This window comes from Melopsittacus undulatus, chromosome 9, assembly GCF_012275295.1.
Source record: "Melopsittacus undulatus isolate bMelUnd1 chromosome 9, bMelUnd1.mat.Z, whole genome shotgun sequence".
Lineage (NCBI taxonomy): Eukaryota > Metazoa > Chordata > Aves > Psittaciformes > Psittaculidae > Melopsittacus > Melopsittacus undulatus.
The window spans coordinates 11988794-12012732 of NC_047535.1; the positions used below are offsets into that span (position 1 = coordinate 11988794).

At 57.0% G+C, this 23939-nt stretch overlaps 3 protein-coding genes across 9 annotated transcripts in view; all 3 read right to left on the reverse strand.

Annotated features, from left to right (window-relative positions):
- CPEB1 (cytoplasmic polyadenylation element binding protein 1) overlaps positions 1 to 6408 on the reverse strand; it is a 37235-nt gene extending 30827 nt beyond the window's left edge. For 2 of the 3 annotated variants that reach the window (XM_031043208.2, XM_005142497.3), the window contains exons 1-2: positions 6379 to 6408; positions 1451 to 1628 (exon numbers count right to left, since the gene is read on the reverse strand). In XM_031043208.2, the coding sequence (XP_030899068.1) occupies positions 1451 to 1628; positions 6379 to 6393 (193 nt within the window). In that variant the 5' untranslated portion in view covers positions 6394 to 6408. The remainder of the gene's footprint in view (positions 1 to 1450; positions 1629 to 6378) is intronic. The other variant, XM_005142498.2, reaches the window with a different exon arrangement.
- Positions 6409 to 7463: 1055 nt separating this feature from the next.
- On the reverse strand, positions 7464 to 18255 carry AP3B2 (adaptor related protein complex 3 subunit beta 2). 2 transcript variants are annotated; one of them, XM_034066417.1, is made up of 27 exons: positions 18078 to 18255; positions 15588 to 15663; positions 15422 to 15496; positions 15185 to 15280; positions 14939 to 15099; positions 14742 to 14808; positions 14062 to 14244; positions 13782 to 13958; positions 13484 to 13581; positions 13143 to 13197; positions 12920 to 12991; positions 12694 to 12756; positions 12327 to 12459; positions 12134 to 12243; positions 11883 to 12059; positions 11612 to 11798; positions 11393 to 11511; positions 11095 to 11206; positions 10577 to 10775; positions 10340 to 10508; positions 10193 to 10247; positions 9764 to 9870; positions 9425 to 9656; positions 9225 to 9309; positions 8869 to 8966; positions 8126 to 8264; positions 7464 to 7922 (listed from the first exon to the last, which is right to left on the reverse strand). In XM_034066417.1, exons 1-27 carry the CDS (start codon positions 18188 to 18190, stop codon positions 7772 to 7774), a joined length of 3309 nt encoding a protein of 1102 aa, XP_033922308.1. In that variant the 5' UTR covers positions 18191 to 18255; the 3' UTR covers positions 7464 to 7771. The 2 variants fall into 2 exon arrangements, with proteins under 2 accessions (XP_033922308.1, XP_033922309.1); XM_034066418.1 differs by lacking the exon at positions 15588 to 15663 and having other exon boundaries at positions 18078 to 18117.
- A 1249-nt stretch (positions 18256 to 19504) lies between these two features.
- Positions 19505 to 21300, reverse strand: LOC115945409 (uncharacterized). 4 transcript variants are annotated; one of them, XM_034066304.1, is made up of 5 exons: positions 21184 to 21300; positions 20999 to 21016; positions 20652 to 20726; positions 20494 to 20511; positions 19505 to 20229 (listed from the first exon to the last, which is right to left on the reverse strand). In XM_034066304.1, the coding sequence occupies exons 2-5, from the start codon at positions 21014 to 21016 to the stop codon at positions 19528 to 19530; spliced, it is 813 nt and encodes a 270-aa protein (XP_033922195.1). In that variant the 5' UTR covers positions 21184 to 21300; the 3' UTR covers positions 19505 to 19527. The 4 variants fall into 4 exon arrangements, with proteins under 4 accessions (XP_033922195.1, XP_033922196.1, XP_033922194.1 ...); XM_034066305.1 differs by having other exon boundaries at positions 19505 to 19949; positions 20028 to 20229; positions 20652 to 21016; positions 21184 to 21268; XM_034066306.1 differs by having other exon boundaries at positions 19538 to 19643; positions 19717 to 20229; positions 20652 to 21016; positions 21184 to 21268.
- Positions 21301 to 23939: the final 2639 nt, after the last annotated feature.

Genomic DNA, 23939 nt, shown 5'->3' on the forward strand with positions numbered 1-23939 from the left:
TATTTCTCCCTCATGCTACCAGTGCATCAAGAGCAGATACAGCACTGACTACAACTGTGCCACGAGACAAAAAAAAGTCCCATGAGTCTGACCAGCTCAGTACAACAGCAAATCTCTAAAAATGCACTACTAACCACACCACTGCCCTGAACTTGTTAATATTCACTGTGCAGCAGCTGAGGAGTAGCCAGCACATCCTCCAGTATCAGTTCACCAGGCATACTTTAGGCAGTGCTGGCTATAGATCCATACCTTGAAGCAACTGATTCCCTTCCTCTGGCTTTTCTGCAGTGCCAGCAGAGGATCACATGGCCAGATCAGCCCCTGGTGCACAGTGCTAAGCCCTTCAATACCACGGAGATTAAGCTGCACTGGAAGTCATCTGGTAGCAGTCACTGCACAAGCATCAAACAGACCCACAGGATGCCCAGACACCCCTTTGCAGTTTGTTTTTTGGTTTCTTTTGACACCCACATGATGAAAAGTCAGCTTACCCATGAGGACGAGACAGCCCTGTCTCCAAGTGACTGCAGAGAAAGCTGCTCTGCCTCCAGCAGCCTGCAAGGTCACCACCGGGCAAGGCCTTTCCCATTACTTCCCACTTTGTTTTGGGAAAAGTCCAGAGGGTCAGTTTGTTTCCAATAATGGCCAGAGTGTTTATTGACCCTATAACTCAGAGGCTGGAAGAGCAACAGCAATCTCTGAAGTGCCTAAATCCTTGGCACAAGTACCATTGCCCAGAAGTGCAGTGGCAGGAGGAGCATCAGGCAGGTACTCTTATTGGCAGGTCTTGCCTCCTCTAAAGGGACAAAAGCACATCCTTTGCCTCCACAGAAATAAGATTGGAGCCAACACCCTTTGCTTTGGCAGTTCTGCAAGATGGCAGATATATGCCTGCTCCCCTTAGCTGTTGAAAGCATGAACTTGCAGTACTGATTTCATAATACCAAGCCTGCTTTGCAAGAAAGTCCTCACCCACCTGCACTGCTTTGGTGTGCTCTTAAATATACAATTAACTGACCTGTAGCAAACATTTATTCAAAACTCTTTTGCATTTTCAATGTAAGCAACAGGTCAGCCATACTAACTGCTAACAGATTAATCCCGCCTCCAGGAAAGGCAAACTAAAGGAGTCTGCTGGAACTAGCTACACCAGGAAAGACCTCACATCCTTCTCACGCAGTGACCCACAGCATCACCGAGAGTGTAGGCAAGACCTCCTAGGCACCCTACACTGCCAGGAAATACTTACTCATTTCAGGCACACAAGTGAAGTCCCCAGTACCAAAACATCATTAACCCTGACTCCAAGAAGCTCTCTGGCCACAAGCACATGCCAACACCCACACCAAGAATCATCACCACACATTTACTGGGTCCCAGCAAGCAACTCCCCCCTTCTCCAGTCCCATATCCTCCCTCCCACCTCCATCCCAGCCAAGCCCATCACCTGGCAGGATATCACGTTTGCTTTCTGTGACAGGCGTGGTGCAGACTCCACTGAAATCCAAAGAGTTGTCCAACATTGCATTTATCCGGCGGAATATATTTGCATTGCTGCAAGTGGAGAGTGCAGGAGCACTAGGGCTATCCCAGCAGTCCTTTATGCTCCTCCCAGGATCTTCTTTCTGGTAAAAAAAGAAGAAATACTGGTGTCAAGCAGGCTACTACTCACCACTTAGTTCTCAACACCTTGTGGGAAGTCTGGACTGCCTCCAAGACTTAACAGTAGCTTTAGCTCTAGGTCTTAGCAACACTCAAGTGCAATTGTTAGTATTAAAGAAACAATCAAACAGGTCAGCAATTTGCCAGCACAGCTCATCAGACCACACCTGCCCCAGCCACAGCAGGTACCAATGCATCACAGCTGGGATGAAGTTCAGACTAACAGCCACAGCACACAAACTAGCTTGGTTGCTACCATGAGTTCTCTGCTGCTTCTGACCAGCACATCACAGCAGTAAAGTGGAGATCTTACTAACCTTCATGTGCCTTCTCCCCAGAATCAGCCTCCTGACACTGGGGGACAACAGGAATGCTTACAATGAAGGAAGCTACCATGAAAAGTCACATGCCCCTCCAGCACATGGCTCTCACCCACACTTGGGAGCTTTGAATATCTCGGAATGGTCCAAGCCAGCAGCCAAGCAATCACTTCAGAAAGCAGACTTGCAAAAAAAACACGTGGCTTCCCAGGCAATTAAACAGCCCCAAATCCTGAGGTCTCCCTCGGGAAGGCAAAAAGATCAAATCCTGAACTTCCCTTCTACCTAAAAGCAGCAGCTCCTGACTACAGAGGGAGGTTACACCAAACCAGCTCTGCTTCAGCACAACCCTCCACAGCCACCAATCCACCAGCAGTGAGGTTTTGGGACTATCCCAAACCATCAGAGCTCTCGTAAAACTATCAGAGCTCTGCATGATAAAGATCAACCCCCTCCTGCTTCTTACTGCTGGTCCAGAGAACCAGCAATAGCAGCTGCTTCCCTCAGCTCCTCTTGCAAGCCACTTCTGCATCCAAGCTTGTTTCAGTGCAGCTGCATAGCATTCCAGCCTCTGCCAACCTAGAAGCCTCTAAACTTAATCTCTGAGCAGCATTTCTGGACTGAGGGCCAGTCTGCCTGCCACCCAAAAGCCACTGCAGCACAACTCTGCTCCTGAACATGCTGAGCAAACGCTATCACTGGCAATTAAGACCCACATTAAAGAGAACAGCAGGAAGATACAACCTTGCCAGTCCTGGCCTCCGGAGCAGAATCCCTGCATTAAGCAAATCGAGTTAAAGTCAGATTCAAAGACCTGAACTGCAGCAGGGCCGGCAAACGAGCGCCTGCTCCTCCCAGACACACACAAACCCATACCTCTAAATTGGGCCATCCGTACTCGTCAAGGAGACATTTAATACATTTACCTTCTGTATGCACTCCTGCATGTGGTTTGGGCCCGACTTCCCCAACACTTACCCTCCAATTCAGCCACTGGCAAGCCTGAAGCACCGACCTGGTTTTCCTTCCAGATGATCCCTTACCAAGCTTTCCAGTATGCAGCCTATGGCAGGTCTAAACCGAATTTCACAAGCACACAGGAACTTTAGCCCAGCCTAAGTGTGTAACTTGCAGTTCCCCCCTAAACCCTGTCATTAGGAGCAGTTTTACTGCTACAATGTACAATGCATAGTTTTTCTCCACACAGAGAGCATATAGCTAAAAAACAAAGGAAACCTTTTCTGGTAAGGAGCAGGGATAAGTTGCTGAGTTGTCAGCTCACACGATACCTCCAGGCAGGACCTGAACAATTGATTCAGGATCTCAGACCCTTAAAAGGCTATTAACATCTACTCAGTAAAGGGTCCGAGATCTTTTATCTATTGAACGGCTCAGCCTACCCCCAGGTAAGGTCCTGGCATTCTGTGGGCACAATGCAGGAGCATTCACAAGCCAAGAGGAAAACATAGAGGGCTGAAGATGAGCTTCAGGTAAGAGAAAACAGGCAGAGCAAACTTTAAGTCATCTTCATAAAAAGCAACTGAGGAAGCTGAAAAAGCTATAAAGTGAGCTGAATGAAACTCAATTTAAGAAAGTACTACCAGTTATCTTTAATAAAAAGTGCCACATTAGGTGTCTTTGGCACAGGGGTGAAACTCCGTATTCCAGCCCTGTTACTGCTTAAAAGAACCACCTCCAGCAGAAGACATTTCCCTCAGAGTTCGTGCTAGCAAGACAAAAATAAACCCGAGCAGCAAACCAAATGCCTGTCCTTTCCTGCTCAGTTCCCAAAACTGGCAGCACCGGTGCTGCTACAAACAAGTGCAGAAAAGAGTAAGAATACAGCCAAGAATCTCCAAAACCATTCCTTCCACTTACAGCACTTTTACCCTTAAGACTGTCAAGTATATCCTAGAGATACTGCAAGCATCCCAGACACGGGAGCTGGCATCCAACCCCTCGGAGGAAGTGGCTTGGGTCTACACCCCCCACCCCCCTCGGTAAAGCTCCTCCCTAAACCCCTAAAACAGAGATACTCCTTTGAGCCCATCTCCTCAGATCTTCAAAGCATAAGGGGCCCAAGCTATTCAGCAGCCTGGATAGTCCCTTGGAAAGTGTGCAAATGTGTAACTGGAGAATGCACCCATAGCCTTTAGACTCAGCAAATAAAGCACAGGGAAATATCATGCCTGAGGCTGCATCCACCAGAACCTGCTCTGTATCCACATCCCCACGCCAAGACAAGCAAAAGAACACTCAAGCCCAGCAAGGATTCACTTCCAGTGCTCCATCTTGAAGGATTTCACAATGTTAAACACATACAGGCTTCTCTGGCAGTCCTTCAGGCACAGCAGTTACAACCCAGGCACAAATCTGGTGATTCCCTGCTTCAGCATCACAGACACAGCAAGGTGAACTTCAGACAGTAGTCCCCTGGATCCTGGCTCAGCTAGACCCTCAGGCAAGAACCCATGTCCATGCAGGAAGATGCACCCACAGGATGCTATGAGGGTTTGTGGAGGGCACTGTCAGGCTCCAGATACTTCTATCATTCCAAAAGCCATCAGAGATATCCAGAGTGGAAATGAAGGCAACTCCACAGTCCTGAGGCACACTCACCTGCAGGAAACCTAGAGATAATGAAATCCCAGGGCTAGGCAGAACCCACAACAGCCCCACACAGGATTAGGATATCCTGTTCCTCAGGGAAGTCATTAAACACAGCTCAGCTGCTGGTATAGCCAAGATCTGCATTTGCTCCTGGGGACGCTCTGAAGCAGAGAAGGCCTCTCCATGTTAGCTACAATTCAGCCTTTGCTTTTTACATCTTTTGTGAAAATTCCACCAAGGCAGCACCAAGCCAATGCCCAAAGGGGTTCTCAGTATTGCATCCACAGCCAAAGGGGGCTTGAACCCTAAGACAACATGTAAGATGCTGTTAAAGTGGTGCCAGTCTCAACATAATCAAGCCAAGGTAACTCCATGCTTTGATGAATGACAGCTCTTAAAAGTCTTTTTATACTGGTAAATTTCACTTCCCAAGCTGAAGTCAGCTACACCAGTTTAAAGCATAATATTGGTGTAACTGTTCCTACCAAGCAGCAGCACTAATCAAGCAACACCCCCACCACCACAGGGGGAGGGTTAGGGTAGCCTGCACCACACTCATGCAGGGTGAGCTTCAGCAGCTTCCCCAGGGTTCAAGATGGGGAGGTCTGGGACACATCTGACTCGAATCAAGGCTGGAAGGGATTTTGATGGTAGCACTTTACAGGGGGGTGCTGACTTCAGCACTGATTTCACCAGAACTCCTGCTTTCCAGGAAGCTTCCCTGTCAAGGCACCAACTTTATGGTATTTTTATGAAACAAAACATTTTGAAGCCCTCACTCAAGTAATACCACAGCTGTGTGTTTCACTATATTATAAAAGCAGAATAAAGTTCTATTTGGTTTAGGAAGACTTGCTGCTTAGGGAAGCTGCAACAAAGAACAGGGTCCTCAAAATCTTCAGAGAGCCCAGCTCCCACCCTCAGCACATCCACCAGCACCCAGCTGCAGCACATATCATCAGCCTGCCACAAAATCAGCTGCAACGAGTGATAATTGGGTTTAGCTGGGGAATACTGAAGAGTAGAAATAAACATGCTTTTCAAAAACCCTCTTGGCTGCACAGCACAACCAGGGACCAAGTCTCCTGGGTCACCAGCAAAGCCCCATTTTGCTACATGGGGCTCACAGTCACCTGATTTAAAGTTAAAACAGCAGTTCCTTTTGCTTTGTATGCTAAAAAGGACAGCTCAGAAGCACTCAGAACCACTCGCTGCCAAGCAAGGCCACGAACACCTCAAGCCAAAAAACACCCCACCACCGGGAACCAGAGCTCAGCACCTGCAGCTCGGTTCACCCTAATAACCTGCCATGAAGGCATCCACAGGCACCACACGCTCGCCGAACTGGGACCACTGTGTTACTTCCAGTACCAGCTTCAACCCTGAATGTGGCAGGGGGCTGCTGATGGGCTCCCTGAGGTGAAGCTCCCTCAGAGTTCCCCGTTCTCTCAGGGCAGGGAGCCGCAGCACCTCAGGGCATCACTGAGCAGCAGAACCCGGCTTCGGAGGAAGGAGGGAGGGGGAGCGGGGACTCATCCCAGAACTCCCCCGCCCCGGAGCCGGTCCCAGCGGATGCGCTGAGAGCCGGGACCCCATCCCCGCTCCGCCACCACACGGGAAGGGACGGGAATCACCTCAGCGCCGCTCCCGCCCCCCACAACGCCGCCAACGTGTGAAATCACGTGACGGGGGAGTCCTTAAAGGGGACGCGCCCTCCGCCTCGGCTCCGTGAGGCACCGGGCCCGCCGGCACGTGTCCCTCCCGGTCTCCCCCCACCTCTCACCGGCGGGAAGGCCATGGGCGGTGCTGCGGGCGGGCGGATCCCGGAGGGGAGGGGAAGGAAGCGGCAGCAGCAGGGAACCCTACCCGCCCCACTGGCTTTTATGTGCCACCGCCCCGCCGGCGTTGAGGGGGGTGGGGGGGCGCTGCTGAGGGGAGGGGCCACGGACGCATGCGCGCGGTGCCCGCCCGCCGCGTGGTGCGCGCCGCGGGGCCCCCCTCCCATCCCAAAGTGCTCCTCCCGTGTCCCGGCGTGCCCCGCGGGGGCGAGGGTCCCGCTCTGCGCTCGACGCTCGGCGTTGTCACAGCCCGCGGGGCCGCCTGAGGCTGGGATCGGAGCCCACGGGGTTACCGCAGGGAGCGGGGTGAGGGGGGGCTCCAGCTGCCACAGCCCGTGTGGGAGCAGGGTTCTCCCGGTGGGGCCCACCCGTTGCTGCAGCGGCCGCTCCGGGCAGCGGGCTCTCGCGGGGCAGAAACGCTGAGGCGGTTCTGTCCCGGCACCTGCACGTGTGCTGGGGACCCCTCACCCTGTGTGCAGCACCACTGCCTGTTCGGGGATCAGCCCTTCCCCTGCATCCCTTGGCTCCCTGCCGGCCGCAGCCACAGGGGAGCCGGGGCTCTCCGAGCCCACCCAGCCCGTGCTGCAGCAGTCACTTTTCCATCTTTTTTTACCTTTCTAATCCCACTTCGGAGATGAAAACTGTCCCCAGAGCTGGCACCAGGGATCCTTCCCGTGACAGTGCAGAACAGACCCAGCCCTGACGCTGCAGGCATTTCTGCCGTTGAGTGATGCCACTTGGAATAAATAGCTGGAAACCTCCCAGGGCTCCTTAGATCCCTGGATAGCACCAAACGCCTCCTGTCCCCCTCTGCAGGGCCAGGGGGTGTTCACCCCCACCTGTGTCCGTGTGGGGGTTTCACCAGGAGCCAGCAGCCCTGGGGGACTCCTGTGTTCCCAGCTGCTGGTCCCTTGATGTCCCCAGTGCTGCCCCAGAGGGGCTGGCAGAGGCCAGTGCAGGGCAGTTTGGGGCTGATCTGGCTCCTGTGCACACAGAGCAGAGCAGGGGAAGGGAGCGGGTTTGAGAAGAACTTTATTGGGAGGTCATGGCCATAATAAATAGGGGTTGCACTGGGAGATGGGGAGAGGGACTGGGGGCTGGAGGCACGCTGTGCTTCCACGGGGGCTGGAGCCACCACCATCCTTCTGAGTGGGACATCATCCTGCATCCTGTATGCCCCATATGGCTCCTTCCTCCCAGCAGTGAAGCTGACCCAGTGGTCACTGCCTGCTGGCCCTCCAGGGATTGGAGCAGGGAATAACCCAGCAGGAATTGGGGCAGGGAGTGTTTTGGGGAGTGGTGTGGGGCAGAGCAGGGTGGGAGGGCAGGGCCTGGCAGTCACTGTGCCAGGGCCTGGATGATGTCCTTCACCAGCATGGTGCCGATAACCATCTTCTCACTGTTGACTGTCAGCTGGGCCGCAGCACCCTCCCATCGCTCCAGGGTGATGAGCACGAGGCTCCCACTCGTCATCGTCTTGGCTGCGAACCTGCCCACCAGTGAACACGGGGTTCAGGGTGAGCTGTCCCCCTGTCACCCTCCTGTCCCCCAGGATGCTCCGGTGGGAATCAGCAAAGTGTCTGCCACCCCCAGCCACCATCATATGTGGGCTCACGCAGACTTCTTGTCCCAAAGCAAGCCCTGAGTGCCCCTGCTGTGGTTGGTGTGGGACCGGGGAGGTGACAGCGCTACCTGTACTCATTGTTGGCACCGCAGGGCACACGGCCCACGTTGGCAGCTGAGGTCACTTGCTGGACGATGGCGTGGTCACTCCGGCACTTCTCAGGCAGTGTCAGCTTCTCCGTGATCTCGCTCATGCCTGTCAGCTTCCCTGGAGTGGGCAGCAGAAGCACTTGCCTGTCTCTGGTGCTGTTTTGACATTCCCAGACCAAGCCCCTCCAGCTGCCAGCTCCCTGCATCTCTGTCCCCCATGGCATCCCAAGCTGCCTGCCCTGCCTGCTGACGGGGTTTCAGGAAAATCCTTCTTCCACAACCCTCACTGGACTCATCCCTGTGCCCCTGCCCAGTGGCAACGTTCCTGTGGATGGGATCTGGACAGGGACCTGGCAATGGGGCCAGGTGCCACAGGGCACTGAGTACCCACCGCTTAGCACAGACCCCTGTGTGCTGCTCCTCGAGGAGCAGGGGGATGTTGGGCCAGGGTGTCCCCATTACTGGGAGCACCAGGAGTGGCACAAGTCCTCCACGGTGTGTGGGGACCTGGTTGGGGCCACCCTGGTGCCAGGGCAGTCACCACAGGGGGATGAGAGGGCAGAGCTAGTCTAGGGACCTGCGGAGCAGCCACTTACCCTCGCCTGGCCATGCGAGGTGATCTAGGACCACAGTGAGAGCAGCAGAGGGGACAAAATGGGGCATGAGCATTGGCAGTGGGGCGGTGGGTACCTGTGCAGCCTCTATCCCTGTCCCCCACTCACCCTGCTCCTTCTTGAATTCATTCTCGCTCATGAAGACGGGGGCCATGAGCTCCCCCACGGGCGGCTGGATGGAGACGTAGAAGTGGCGCGTGTGGGTGCTGGGGAGACAAGTGGGTGAGGGGAACACATGCTCAGAATGTCCTTCCCTGTGTCCAGCTTCCCATCCCTGCCCTGGGCAGGCAGCAGCCAGAGGGAAACTGAAGCATATGAGGCTTTGGGAATAGGGGGAACTCAGGCTGGATCTTGTGTTGCTGCCATCTCCTTGTCTCCCCCCAGTTTCTCCCCTCCCTTGAAGGATCCAGGTGCATGTCCTGCTGTTCCCCATCCCCAGAGCCCCTGGGACACTGGGCACTCACCACAGCTGGAAGTTGGCTGCCTGTGTGGAGTCACAGAAGTCAATGCCCATCACCACGTTGGCCGTGTCCCCAGGTGCGAGGCGCTCTGAAACCACAGTGCTGCCACTGAGTCCCGTGTCCCCTCCACCAGCCAAGCCCTGTCCCCATTTCCCCCCTCACAGCATCGCAGCCATGCCATGCCGTGATGTGCTGTGCCATACCTATCTCCGGGAACTCCTTGATCCTCATCCCAGAGAGCAGCTTGGGCTCACTGACCCGCAGGCTCTTCACCTCGGCATCAGTGTTGTTGGAGATCTGGATGTGGACAGCCACCATGTGGGGGTCCCCCGGGAAGGGCCGGCGGCTGAAGCAGTACTCCACCGAGAGCCCCTCGCCTGCCATGCGGTGCAGCAGCTCGTAGGTCCTCACCGCACCGAACGCTGGGCTCAGCAGCTGCCAGGGGCCGAGGGGCTGGTGTGTGATGCTGAACCCCCAGCCTGCAGCCCCCATGGGGGACAGGGGTCCTGGGACACCCCAGGAAGGGCATGGGGGACACTTACAGTAGGTGTCAGGGAGGTGTCCGTGAGCGTGAGGCCCTCCAGGTCAGTCACCAGACTGGTGGAGATGACGCTGCTGGAGGGGATGGGCTGGGGAGGAGGAGGGGTGACTGCAGGGGTGGGTGGAAAGGGTTAATAGGGCTCTGATGAGTCACAGTCCTATGGGAACAACCCCAGTGGCCCCATGGGACAGCTGCATGGGGACAACCCTGGTAGCAAACCTGCATGGGGACCGTTCTATAAGAACAACCCTGCTGGTACAGCCCTCTGTCCCACAGCCACCCTCTGGGGACAAGGACTGCCCCCCGCACTGGTTCTCATCCCAGTTTTGCAGCTCCCAGAGGACTGGTGGGGCCCTGACCTCAGCGACTGTTCTCAGTTTCCCCAGTGCCACCGGCACAGCCACCCCGTGTGCCCTGGACAGACACTCACAATCATCCAGGTCAAGCAGGGAGATCTCCTTGGGGCCGGCCCTGCTTCTGGGGGGCTGCAAGGGGCACAGAAGTGGGGGGCTGTAAGTGGGGTGTCCAGGTGTTCCTGGTGTCCCCAGGTGTCCCCCCAGCCCAGCCCGGCCCTCACCGCCTTCCTCCGCTTGGCATCTGCCTCGGAGCCTGACTCGGAGCCTGAGGAGCTGCTCTCGGACGTGCTGGCCTCCTCTGATGAGGTCTCGGCATGGCCCTTCCTCCCCGGAGCTGCCTTCTTCTTCTTATCCTTCTTTGTCCCCTCTTCTTCCTCATCCTCGCTGGGGCTGTGGGGAGGGCCTGGCTCAGGGCAGGCAAAGGTTTGGCCGGGGCACCCCACTTTCCCAGGGGATACCTGCCCGCACTCCCCGCGGCTGCCTTCCGGGAGCCTTCTTTCTCCTTCCTCTTCGGCCTCTTCTCCTCTTCCTCCTCCTTGTCCTCAGACTGCTCCCCGCTGCCTTCCTCCTCCTCCTCTTCCTCCTCCTCCTCCTCGCTGCCGGAGCTGGAGCTGGAGCTGCTGGAGCTGCCACTGTCCTCACTGACAGACTCAGGCTCTGCAGGGGGCACGGCTCAGCCCTGCTGCTGCATCATCCCGACAGCCCCACAGCTCCCTGCTGCATCCCACTGCATCCCACTGCATCCCCTCAGCCTCCCACTGCATCCTCATACCCACTGCTGCTTCCCCCCACCCTGCTGCACCCCTTCACTGCATGCTCTTCACGGCATGCTCCCTCTGCATCCCTGCATCCCTGTGTCCTTCTACTGCATCCCTGAGCCATCCCTCCATATCCCCTACCATGTCCCCCCAATGATGGGATGTCCCTATTGCAGTGTCCCCTGCCCCATGCCCTGCCATGCCCACTGGGTCCTCACCACTGTCAGCCGACTCCGTGGGCCCCGACTCCCCATCTGAGTCGGAGTAGAAAGGTTTCTCCGCCTTCTCCTTCCTCTTCTCCCGGCTGGTGCACTTGGTCCACTCCGGAACCTGCCAGAACAGGGCTGATGGAGCGGGGCCATTGCCCACGGGTGGGGGGCCCAAACAGCAGCCCTTGTCCTTCCCCTTCCTGTGCCCAAGTGGGGTGTGGGAGCCTTCTGTGACCCTCTGAAGACCTTGAGATGACACCTCTGCCTTGGCCCCCATGCACCCAGCACCCTGGGGTGCTCCACGTACCTCCACGTTCCTCACAGAGGGGTCAGGGGCCTCGTCCGGCCAGTCAGGCAGCTCCTGGTAACCCACAGCCTTGGCATTGAGCAGGTGGGACAGGGAGCCCAGCTGGAAATGGTCCCGATCTAGGGCAGGGTGAGAAGGGGCAGCAGCTCAGGGGTGGCCATGCAGCACCATGCTGACAGCCGGCCCTGTGTCCCCATGGCCTGTCATCAGTGGGGGTACCTTTGAAGGAGGACTCCAAGATGGGAGCAGGCTTTTGAGCCAGGAAGAGCTTCTTGGCGTATTTGTTGAGGGCCCCGCTCTTCTCAGTGGGCACGATGAGCTGGCGGATGAAGCGGGCCCGGTCGCGGATGTCGTAGTTCTGGTCATATTTTGCCAAGTTGAGGACATACTGGGTCAGCAGCTTGCTCTGCACCAGAGGACGTGCTCAGGACCAGCCTTTCCCTCCCCACTGGGGAAACTGAGGCACATTGTTGGGCCACGTCACTGGTACCTGCTTGGAGTTGGTCAGGTAGAGCTTAGCTGCCAGGTTGATGACCTGCAACTTGACGATGTCCTCCTCATTGGTGAAGGACTTGGCCATCTTGCGCAGCACATCGGGTGCAATCTTGGGCACATGCTCGCAGTACTCGCCGATGAGCCACAGGATGCTGGCCCGCGCCATCGGCACCTGCAAATGGCCCCACGCACATGGCACTGCTGCCACTGCCCCGGGCCCAGGGGTCCTGCAACGTCCCGACCCACCTGGATGTTGTCGGTGAGCTTGGCCATGTGCTTGATGATCTCGCTGTGCTGCGCCGGCTGCATCTGCAGCAGCTTTTTGATGACCACCACGGATTCAGCCACCACCAGCTCTGCAGGCAGAGACCTCGGCCTCAGCAGGGTCCTGCCCCAAGGGCGATGGAGCCCTCGTTTGAATCCCACTGCAGACACTCACCATCCCGGTTGGAGAGGAGCTGGACCAGGCCATTGAGGCAGGTGTCCCGCACCTTCCCGATGTTGGTGGCACAGCGCCCGATGGCTTGGATGGTGGCTGCCACAAAGTCCTTGTCCATGCTGCGGATGTAGGTCTGTGCAGGCATGGAACACACACACACACACATGACATGTCACCCACCTGCCAGTGCTGGGCGTATCCCCATGTGGTGGTCACACGTTTGGGTTCTTTGGAACCATCCATGGGGTTGGCATGGCCTCAGCCCACTCCTGTTGGTAGGGCCTCCTCCATCCCCCCATGGTGAAGTCTGTGCACCCAGAGCCATGTGGGGTGGCACCCCAGTGGCCTCAGGATGACCATGGCATACCTGGAACTCCCGCAGGATAGTGGAAATGTTGGTCTCATTGGCCAGGTTGGTGAGGACCTCCAGCTGCAGGAAAGACGAAGAGATGAGTATCAGAGGGACATGGTGCTGGGGCACAGGGTCCTGCCTGTCCTCCTGTCCCCAGGCTGTGGAGGGCAGCTGCCCCATAGGGAAGGGGTCTGTGAAGCCTCAAAGCAGTGTTGGGTTCTGCTGGGTGTTTCCAGCTCACCTTGAGGATCTTGATCTGTGTGGGGTCTGTGGAGCGGATGTAAAAGCTCTTCAGGTACGGCTCAAACATCCCCTGCATGCAGAGCCAGTGCCATTAGTGCCATCCCTGTCCCCTCCTTGCCAAGGCCACCTGCAAGCAGCTGGCCCTGGTGACCCTGCTGGTTTGCCCTCATTCCGCTCCAGAGTCAACAGGGCAACTCTCCCACACTGAGTCCGAGCCTCACCCGCCGTTTGATGGACATGGTGGCCACGTTCTGCAGCACGACATACTGCACCTCGCTGCAGGAACAAAGAGAGGACACCATCAGTGGGGCAGAGCCAGACCCACCCAGTTTGTCCTGTGAAGATGGGGCAGGACCCATCACCAAGCTGGTGCCACCATGATGCTGCCCCCCAGTATCTGATTGGGCCAGGCCAATCTGTTTTGGTGATTCACCCCAAGCCAATGTCCCTGCAGGGTTGGGCTTTATGGGGCTCTCTCACAGGGTCTTGAGGATTCTGATGGGTCCCACCAACCAAGTGGTGGGGGAGGCAACCCCTGCAACCCAGATCTGTGACCACAGACCTGTGACTCCGCAGGAGCCGCACCAGCGCCTTGGCAATGACCCCAACCTCTGCCTTGGGTGCCAGGTGGAAGTAGAGCTGTGCCACGGCCATCACCACCTGCGGGGACACATCCAAGGGTCAGCCAGTAGGCACAGGGACACCTTGAGGAGTGGCTGCGTCCCCCACAGCACCCGGGAGAAACCCGACCCTGGGTGTCCTTCAAGCACCTCAGTGACTCCTTGGCCAGTGGGGACAACATAGGCCACAGGTGATGGACACCATGGGTGGCCTCAGGGGATGGAGAGTGGGGGGCTCACCGCAGCATTGCGGCTCTGCAGCAGGGGTTTGGTGTTGCGCAGGAGCAGGCGGTGGTCAGGGTCCATGACATAGGGCTTGCGCTTGGCCAATGAGGCTGCCTCTGCCTTGGGATCCTTGGTGTCCTCCTCCTCAGAGCCATAGAAAGCTTTCTCTGCACTCTCCTCCAGCAAGGACTCCTGTCAAGAGGTGGGACACCTTGCACCCCCCCCCCAGCAGCACCCCTCCTTTCACCCCACCTCCCCAGGGGCTCCCAGGGCACCCTGAGGATCCCACGCTCACATTCTGGTTGGGGCTGAGAAACTGGGTGCGTGCGTAGCGGGTGAGCATGTTGATGATGACCACCTGTCCCCACTCCTCCACGTCGATGAGCAGGTTGCAGAGCTTGCGGTAGTTCTTGTGGATGAGGTCAATGCGCTCCGGGCACACCTCCTCAAAGGCCATCACCACACTGCCGGCCACCAGCTGTGAAGGGAAAGCCCAGGGTGACTCACTAGGATGGTGGCATCTTCGTCATGGTGCTGGCTTGATGGGGATGGTGGGATCCCCATGAGAATGCTGGTTTGGTGGGGATGGGATGGCAGCTCAATGGAGCTGGTGGGATCCCCATGAGGGTATTGGTCCGTTAGGGATAGCAGTATCCCCACAAGGACTCCAGCTCTGCAGGGCTGGCTGCATTCCCATTAAGATGCTGGTTTGGTGGAGATGGCTCCATCTCTGTGAGAATGCTGGATCAGTGGGGACGGTGGCATCCCCATGAGGATGCTGGCTTGGTGAGGACAGTGACATACCCACAGAGATGTTGTCTCTGGGGATAGCTGCATCCCTGCACCATCAGGTGTTGGAACAGTGGGGATGGTGGCATCTGCAACGATGGCTGCATTCCCATGAGGGTGCCAGGTGAGGGGGCACGGTCACATCCCCGGATTTAGGGGTAGGAGGGGACCCGGCGCCTTGCTTACTGTGGTCTTGTCTGCCAGCAGCTTCTCGATCACTTCGATGAGCTGGTCCTTCTGGTCCGAGTCGAGGCTGTGAGGGAAAAGCAGGGCAAGTGGGGCCAGAGCAACCCTCTATCCTTCCCTGTCCCTGCTGCACCGCATGGCTGAGACCCTGCACCCTTGTTGTTGCCCCCAAAATTCAGCAGCTGAGCCCCCATTACCTGTACAGCTTGGGGATGGCATGGGCGGCCGTCTTGCGCACATAGGGGGACATGTCCGAGGCTGCCTCCTTGATGGCCAGCATCATGATGGGCACAATGATGGGCACGCGGATGCTGGAGAGGACCCGCAGGGCACTGGCACGGATCAGCTGGTTGGGATCCTGTGGGGACATGCAGGGGCTGCAGTGCAGCCATGGGAGGCTTGCTGCTCCCCCAGCCTCCCCCTGTGTCCCCAGAGCAGCCCACCTTAAGTCCTCGCTGGAAGGTGGAGATGGAGAGCAAGGCCAGATCCTGCTGCTCCTCTGCATAGCGCACCAGGTAGACATACACCAGCTTCTTCACCTGTGAGGTGAAGGTAAAGGTGGTCAAGCCACCTCAGAGCCCCACAGAACCCATCCCATCCCGCAGTCCTGCCTGCAGGTGAGGTGCCAGACCCTGGGGACACCAATGGATCCCATCAGGGCCACTCAAGACCTTCCTCACCTCAATGTTCTTGCAGGCAACATTTTTCACCACGGCTGGGAAGAGGTCAGAGGCGTTTTTACCCCGGGCGATCATCTAGGGGTTAAAGGAGCAGCATGAGTCTGTCTGGCCAGCACGGCACAGAACAGCTTGGCACCAGCAGTGTTCCCACCCATCTAACACCCACCGCCACAATCCTCTTCATGGCCTCCAGCTTGAGCGAATCCTTGTTGCTATCAAGCATCTCCTTGAGGTCATCGTGTCTGCACCACACAGGGGCAAAAAAGAATCCCATTTGACATTTTTAGCCATTTTGAACCAATTTTAATTTTTTTTTTTCTGCTCCCAGCCTGTCGCTGCCACCAGGGTGACAACAGAACCCTTCCCCATGCATTATTGATGGGGACAGGAATTGGGTTACAGCCAGGTGAAAGAGGAGATGGAGGGACCAGTGCAGCGCTGACACCCAGCTCTGTCCCCATCCTGGGCACTGGGACAAGACCCTATCCCAGCCCAGCTGTGGTTCTTACACCAGGATGTCCCCACATCACTTTCCAGGGAGCAGGTGCCCATCACCAGCTCCATGCTGGCCGCACTGAGCATGTCCCTTGTCCCATCCCTCATGGACACAATGGCATGGATGTGCCAGTGCGCCCTAATGCAGGTGGTCCTTCCAGACCTTCCCTGGTCTGGGAAAATGTCACCAGCCTTTCCTAAGGGTGGTTGTCACCACTGTCCACTTTCCTAAGGGACATCTGTCCCTGCCAAACCAGGGGGACCTGTGCTGTGTCCACCCACAGCAACTGGGGGGGGCACCCATGGGGCGATGTTCATCCAGAGCCACCATCACCAGAGGGTGCAGGGGAGCTCCCTGGAGGGATCTTACCGCAGCGGTGGCCCGGTGCTGGTGGCCACGGTGGGCTTGGGGCCAGCGAGCAGCCGCAGCTCGTCGGCTTGCAGGGCGCTGTAGCAGGCAGGTTGTCCAGCCTCGGTGGCCAGCACTGGGCTTGTCACCTCCTCAGCTGTGTCACCACCCACCGGTGGCTTTGCTGGCCCAGCCGGTAGCTGCCGCAGCAGCTTCTGCACTGGTGGCAGGGACAGCATGGCTTTGGCCAGCAGTGGTGGCCCTGGGGATGGTGGTGGCAGGGCTGTGGCCCTGCTCCTCCTCCTGGCACTGCCACTGAAACCTGACGTGGGGTTGGTGTTGGGTTGCAGACTATTGCAACGCCCTTCCAGGTGGGCAAGGCCACCCCAGAGCATCACATCCCAAGTGACACCCATCCTGCAGCAGAGCTCGGGAACACTGCAGGCAGCACCTTCTCCAGGGCCAGGGACCCCCGCACAGCTGGTGGGGTGGCACAATGGGACATCTGGGGTTGTGCCACCTGGGTGATGAGGTGACACTTCCCTTACGCCATGCATAGTTCACGGGGATGGTTGCAGAGCTGGTGTGGCCACAGGTGGATGGGATCTGGGTGAAGGGCAGTGATGGAAACACTGCCGGGGGGCCAAAGATGGGTGGACACTACCAGGATGGGGGACACTGATAGCATGTCACTGGGGGAACCTGGCCAGACTGGGGGACACTGCCAGGGTGGTCAGGGCTGAGAGATGCTGCCATACCAGAGTGCCAGTGGGGCACAGTGGTGGGGACCCTGCTGGACCAGGGAACACTGATGGCAGGTCAGGGCTGGAAGGACACTGCCAGTAGAGGCCAGGGGACACTGCCAGACCTGGGGCCAGGGGAACACTACCAGGCTGGGGGACGCTGCCAGGGGGCCAGAGATGGGGGGACACTGCCAAACTGGGGAACACTTCCAGCCTGGGGGACTGCCAGCAGGACAGGGATGAGGGGACATAGCCACCTTTGGGGACACTGCCAGTGGGTCAGGACTAGGGTGTCACTGCCACACTGGGGGACACTATCAGGCAATAATGACTGGGGGGTCAATGCCAGACTGGGGACAATGCCAGGGGGTCAGAGGTGGGGGATACATCCAGACAGGGAAACACTGCTACAGCATTAGGGAGGGGTCCAGGGATGAGGGACACTGCCTGAACGGGGGACGTCATCAGTGAGTCAGGGAGGGGTGACACCGCCAGTGGGCCAGGATGGAGGACACTGCCAGGGCAGGGGTGTCAAAGGGACCCCCATGTTCCTGCAGCTCCAGGGACTCCCCTCAGCCCCAGCGTCCCTGCTGCCTTTCCCCTAGCAGCCTACCCCATGCAGAGGTGACATTTCCCGGCTTCCCCCCTTACTGGGGACCAAGATGGGGTGGGGGGGGGGGCAGTCACCTGGGAGCCCCCCAAAAGCTGCAGGAGCCGGCAGAGTGCATGGGGGGGACACGGTGCCTGTGTGCCTCCAGCCCAGGGGTGGGGGTGCAGGGTGTGTGTGGGGTCCCCACGCATCCTCCCCGCCACACTGTCTCCAAAACCTCTCAGTTTTCCCGCAGCATCCTCCCTGGCCTTTGTAACCTGCAGTGGAGGTGGTGTGACGGGGTGCCCTGCGTCCATCCCTGTCCCCATCCTCATCGTCATCCTCATCCCGTCCCTCCACAAGGGCCATGGACACCCCGCAGCCGGGTACCGGGCCCCAGCCGGGGACAGCGGCCAGGCCCCGCGGTGGCAGCCCCCGGCCCGGCTCCGCCGCTGTCCCCGGCTCCCGCAGCGTCCCCACCTCTTGTAGTCGGAGGAGAAGATGCCGCCGCTGGCGGGGTCGTGGCCGTACTCGGGCTCGCCCAGGCTGGAGGCCCCCCCCTTGTCCTCCCCGTAGGCCGGGCTGGCCGCCATGGCGGGGGATGCGGGCGGGATGCGGGTGGGATGCCGGGACTGATGTCAGCGTCATGCGGGGCCGGGACCGCCCAGCGCTGCCCGCGCCCCCAGGCAGCCGGGGATGCTCCGGGGGCCGAGCCCCGCCTCCATCGGGGGTCCCCAGCTACGCACCCCGCGCAGGGTCGGTGCCAGTCAGCGGTAACACGGAGGTGATTCAGGGTGTTATTAGCGGTGTTTGGGTTATATGTCATACATCAGAAGAGATTGTACAATTATACGTATTCAAATTATATCAGATTATATTAAATCAGATGATACTGTATCATGTTACATTGCATTATATTATTATTTCGTACATAATACAGTATTTCATACATATATATAGTATACATTATATATTATGTACTATCGATAATATGCTACATAGTATATACCACATATTGCATTTATATATTACATTACGCTATAATATACTAGAGTATATTAATCAGATGACTTTATATATATTATATATTTTCCAATATTATATTATAGAATCATAGAATGGTTGGAGTCAGAAAGGACCTTAAGATTATCTAGTTCCAACCCTCTGCCATGTCAGGGACCTACATAGTCCATATATGATATAATATATGCTAGGTAAGTGTTATACATTATACATTACACATATGTTATATATGTTATATGTCACATAACATTATATGTTATGTGATAGTATGTATAATATCGTACATTATACATAATATATGTTATATACATCTGTGATAAATAATACATTATACATTATACATGTTATGTTGCATATGTAATATGTCATATAATATTATCTATAATATACAACATTATATTGCAGATAATAATTCCATTCTATATTCTATCACAATATATTATATATTCTACATGATATAGTATATCTACATAGCATACTATATATGATGTATGATGCAAATATTATGTATTAAATTATAGCATTCCTACAGTAGGTGAGATTCTTCTATTATTATTATTATTATTAATAATACTGCTGTTGTTGTTGTTCTTTTGTTATCATTGCTACTGGCAATGTGTTAGTTCTGCTGTTCCTGGGCAGCAGAGCAGCCCCAGTGACTGGCTGCTCCCCAGACAGCTCCCACCCACCACGAGATGAAAACAGGCACATTTCAGGTAGCAAGTTATAATAAAGCCTCTCATCAATGCAGGGCAACTAAGCTACACAGGCAGAAATGACCTCCCCTGTCCCCCTGCCCTGCCCTTTGTGCCCATTGCGGATGGGTTCCCACCAGCCCTCCTGGGAATCCTGAAAAGAACACAAACCAAACTGGGTTGGTGCAGGGTCTCCATGCAACCATTTATTGCTACACAAGAGGGAGGACAAAGCTGCTGGAGCAACACTGGTCCCCCAGGAAGGATGCTCCAGCTCTGCATGTTCCCGAGTACATCACCACCTCCATCACTGCAGTGCTGGGGATGCCTGGGAGACAAGATGGGCTGTGGTGACACATGGCTGGGGTGGGTGTCAGGGTTCCCAGGGTGGTGGCACCCACCGTGGCACCCGCGAGCTGGCCCAGCCCCAGCAGGGTGAGGGCAAAGTGGATGCAGTTGCAGGTGACAGCGTCGTACTCCACCGGCTGGTCCATGGCCACCCGGATACGCTGCTGCAGAGCAACCACATCCATCCCTCCCTTCCTCCGCAGCACCTTGGCCGGGCCCCGTGTCCGCAGGAGGTGGCTCTTGCTGTGCTTGGCCACTATCCCTGATGGGGACATCCCTGAGCTGCCTGTGGGGTGAAGGTGATGCTGTACCCATGTCCCTTTATGAGGACCTCCCCCCAGCATGACCACCTCCTGGGGCTCACCTTCCAGGTGGATGATCTCCCCATCACCACAGTAGACACCAGCGTGGGCACCCCACCAGCCAGGGCCCCCTGAGGCCAGTGGGAAGAGGAAGAGGTCCCCAGGCTGTGGCTCAGCCACCCCATTGGGTACCACATTGAAGTGCTGGCCCAGCAGCCCCTCGCAGAGGAAGAATGCCGCTGTGCTCGCTGCCCCAGCTACTGCCTGGAGACACGGTTGTGTTTCAGGGACACCGGTACCCTGCCAACACTGGCAGCATCACCAACCCACTGGCTCATCCCCTGTCCCCATGGTGACTTAAGCACAATTTGGGTATCAATAGATGGGGAATCCCCCAAGGAGGGACCACCTCCTCATGGTATTGAGCACCGTGGGTGCTGTGGAAGAGGCCGGGCATGCAGGATTTGGCTCTGTTGTGCCAGGGGTGAGGCAGTCATTGCGGGACACAGAGGGAATGCCAGTACTTACCTGCCTGGAGTTGCTCACCTGGAAGGACAAACATGTGGTGTCAGCCCCAGTGGTGCTGGGAGGTGGGACCCAGAGCACCAGTGCCATGGCTCAGCCCCTTCCCAGACCAATGCCACCCCCTGCCCAGTCCCCACACCAGCACCACAAGCCTGTCGCACCCAGGAGCCCAGCCAGCGCTGGGGTTGGAGGAGCAGCGCATCCCGGGCTCTCAGGGTCTGCACCAGGGAGCTAACCTGTTGGGAGAGGGGCAGAGCAAGCCTGGGACCCATCCCTGCTTGCACCCATCCCTGTTAGCACACATCCCTTCTAGCATCCCCCATTCCAGCACCCATCCCTGCTGGCATGCACCCTGGTAACACCCAGCCCCAGCCCAGAGCAGCCACCCTTACATCCCCAGACTCAACACTTGTCATGCCCCCATTGCAGGGTCTCTGGGTGCTGGGTGCCACAGTAGAGGGGTGGCACTGCCTCGGTGCAGGTGCTCTCCTACCGGCTCCCCCTTTACCTGGGCAAGGAGGTTCATCTGCAAGGAGAAAACGTGACATGCAGGAGCTGAGGACATGGGCCTGTGCCCAGCCCCACCGTGGGGACCTCTGTGTCCCCAAACAACTGTGGTACCACGTCTCTCTGCTGAAGCCCAAGCAGGCACCATTCCAGCCCCAGCGCTCATGCCATGCCCTGCTCCCTCACCTTCGGGTGCCTCTGAGGTCCCTTTGCTCCACCGTGGTCCCCAGGCAGCTGCTGCTCCAAAGGTGGACACAGGGCAGGCTCTCAGCCCGCCCCAGAGAGCACTGCGGTGGTTCCTGGCACACACTGATGCCTGGGAATGTGCCCAGACCACACAGACCGGCCCCACTGTGGCACGGAGCCATCCCACAGGGCCAGTCTCAGGGGGCCCAACCCAACCTGGTGTGACATTTCATCAACAAACTTCTTGGTAACCCGTGAAATGGTCCCATAGCCAACATGCTGATAGCCAGTGACCACCAGGCTGCTGCTAAAACACCACTGGGTGCCAAAAAGCCTCTTGCCTGGAAGGTGGCCACCAGCCTGGCCCCAGCCCCTGTCCCGAGGGTGGTTCGTGCCTGGGTCAGCTCCAGAGTCACATTAAATTTTAATCTTGGTGCCATGGGGTCAGTGGAGGCTTTGGCAGGGCTTGGAGCGGGTGATGTGGGAGCTGTCACCCTCTGTCATCAGGCAACGCCAAAGCATCATTTATCATCCAACAAACAAGAGCTAATTACAGCCGAAATCGGAGCCTGCTTGGACACAGCTCAGAGCCAGGAGGCCTCATTAACCCTTCACAGCCACCTTCAATCCATCTTCAACCCTTCCAGATCTCCATGTCTTCTACTTGCTCTTATGCCCCCCTGATCCCCGCCATACTCTCCTGGTCCCTGTTGTCTCATCCTGATGTACCTTACAGTTCTCACCAGCCCCTTCTGGTCCCTATCGTCCTCTTCTGATCTCCACCATCTCCTCCTGGTCCTTACTAGTGGCTCATGATGATTTCCTCATGATCCCTCTAGGTTCCCTTGGCTCCTCTGTGTCACCATTGTCCTCTCCTGGTCCCCATCATCCCCATGCTGCCCCTATTGTCCTGTCTTGGTCTCCATCACCCATCCTGGTCTCTGCCATCACCTCCTGCTCTTCATCATCCCATTCTGGTTCCTGCCATCACCTGCTGCTCTCCATCATCCATCATTGTCTCTGGGTCACCATGAAAACATCCAGGTTCCCATTGTCTCTTCCTGATCCTCATCATCCCCTCATAGTCCCCGTCCCCTCCTCCTGATCCCCATCACCCACTCCTGATCCTTGTTGACCCCTCCTGGTCTCCTTTATCTCCATTGGTTCCTCCTGGTCTCCATTGTCACCTCCTGGTACCCACCATCTCCCCTTGGTCTCCAATGTCTCCTCCTGATTACCAACATCTCCTCTTAGTCCCCACTGTCTCCTCCTGGTCCCCTCATCCCTTTCTGGTCCTTGTTGTCCTTCTTTGGTGCCCACCATCTTCCCTTGGTCCCATCGCCTGCTCCTGGTCCCCACCATCCCTATCTTGTTCCTAATGTCCTCTCCTATTTCCCACCACCCTGTCTCACTGTTGGATAAAGGTGCTTCCCTGGGACACCCAATGTCCCCAGCCAAGCTGTCCCCTGCCCAGGGCTCATCCGCCAGCTCCCCACAGCCGGTGGGATTAGGGTGGCTGGAGCCCTGGGGCTGCTCCCAGCCACAGGTTTCAAGCCCATCACCAGCATCTTTGGGTAATTAGTAAATTAGTAATTAAATGCTCTGTGCCTGGGGGGGGGGGGGAGGGGGCAGAGCCCCAGGTTTTAGGCTGGGTAATCCCATGGCATCTGCCCCAGCGTCTGTCACCGAGCCGAGTCACGGCCCCACCGCGGGCTTTAACGTTTGCTCCTTCACCCCCACCAGCTGCCTGCAGCCCCTTGCCTGTGGCCTCAGGCCTGCTGGGGTGCTCCCCAGAAATGGGCCTGGAGGAGCTGCCCTGGGAGCCTGGGTTGGGTGCTCATGGAGTGCTCAGCTCCAGGGTGCTGCTTGACAAGGAGCCCATGCTGCAGTTGACATCCAATAGAGAAATTGGGTGGGAAACCACATTTTGGGAATTATTGGCTTTCCTGGGTGTGCTGATGATTGGCTGGCAGCAGATGGTTGGCCTGGCTAATCCCCATCCCAAATCCCTGCTCTGGAGCTGGCTTTTACCCGACAGCAAGGAGGGGACAGGCAAATTAGCCGACTCAGCATGTATTGCCATCCACTGGCACCAGGCGCCTGGGTCCCCGCATCACCCATGGGTGGGCTGACAACCCTTGAGCGCTGCAGGGTTGTGTCACCCATGGGTGAAGGTGCACTGCTGGAGCTGGAGGCACCTAAGCTGTGGGCAGAGGCTGGGCAGGGAGAGGTGACAGCTTGCTCCTGCCGCATTAACCCAGCGTCATAATTCTGAGGAGGGAGGAGGGCGGCCGCAGATGGTGCTGTCAGAGATCTGGGTCAGGATGGGGTCCACCACGGCATGGGGGCTGCAGGATGGGACGGGGCACCCCCACAGGACAGGGGGTCCCAGGGGTGCAGGGGTGATGCAGGCAGGGGAACATGGGGCAATGGTGTACGCAGAGGTGATGGAGCAATGGTGTAGGCAAGATGATGGAGTTATGCTGCAGGCAGGGCAACATGGAGCAATGGTGTAGGCAGAGATAATGGAGCAGTGCTGCAGGCAGGATAAAGGAATGATGCTACAGGCAGTGATGATAGAGCAATGGTGCAGGCATGGGAACATGGAGCAATAGTGTAGGCAGGATAACAGAGCAGTGCTGCAGGCAGGGGAACAGGAAACAATGCTGCAGGCAGGGGTGATGGGGCAATGGTACAGGCAGGGGTGACGGAGCAATGCTGCAGGCATAGGTGGTGGAGCCATGCTGCAGGCAGGG

Coding starts and splice junctions, on each gene's coding strand:
- AP3B2 (XM_034066417.1), bottom strand. CDS start 18,190: ATGGCGGCCAGCCCGGCCTACGGGGAGGACAAGGGGGGGGCCTCCAGC. Junction 9,871..10,192: donor CCTGCTTGACCTGGATGATT/GTGAGTGTCTGT, acceptor CCACCCCTGCAG/TCACCCCTCCTCCTCCCCAG. Junction 7,923..8,125: donor GGTGCCAACAATGAGTACAG/GTAGCGCTGTCA, acceptor ACTGGTGGGCAG/GTTCGCAGCCAAGACGATGA.
- LOC115945409 (XM_034066303.1), bottom strand. CDS start 20,762: ATGGGTCCCAGGCTTGCTCTGCCCCTCTCCCAACAGGTTAGCTCCCTG.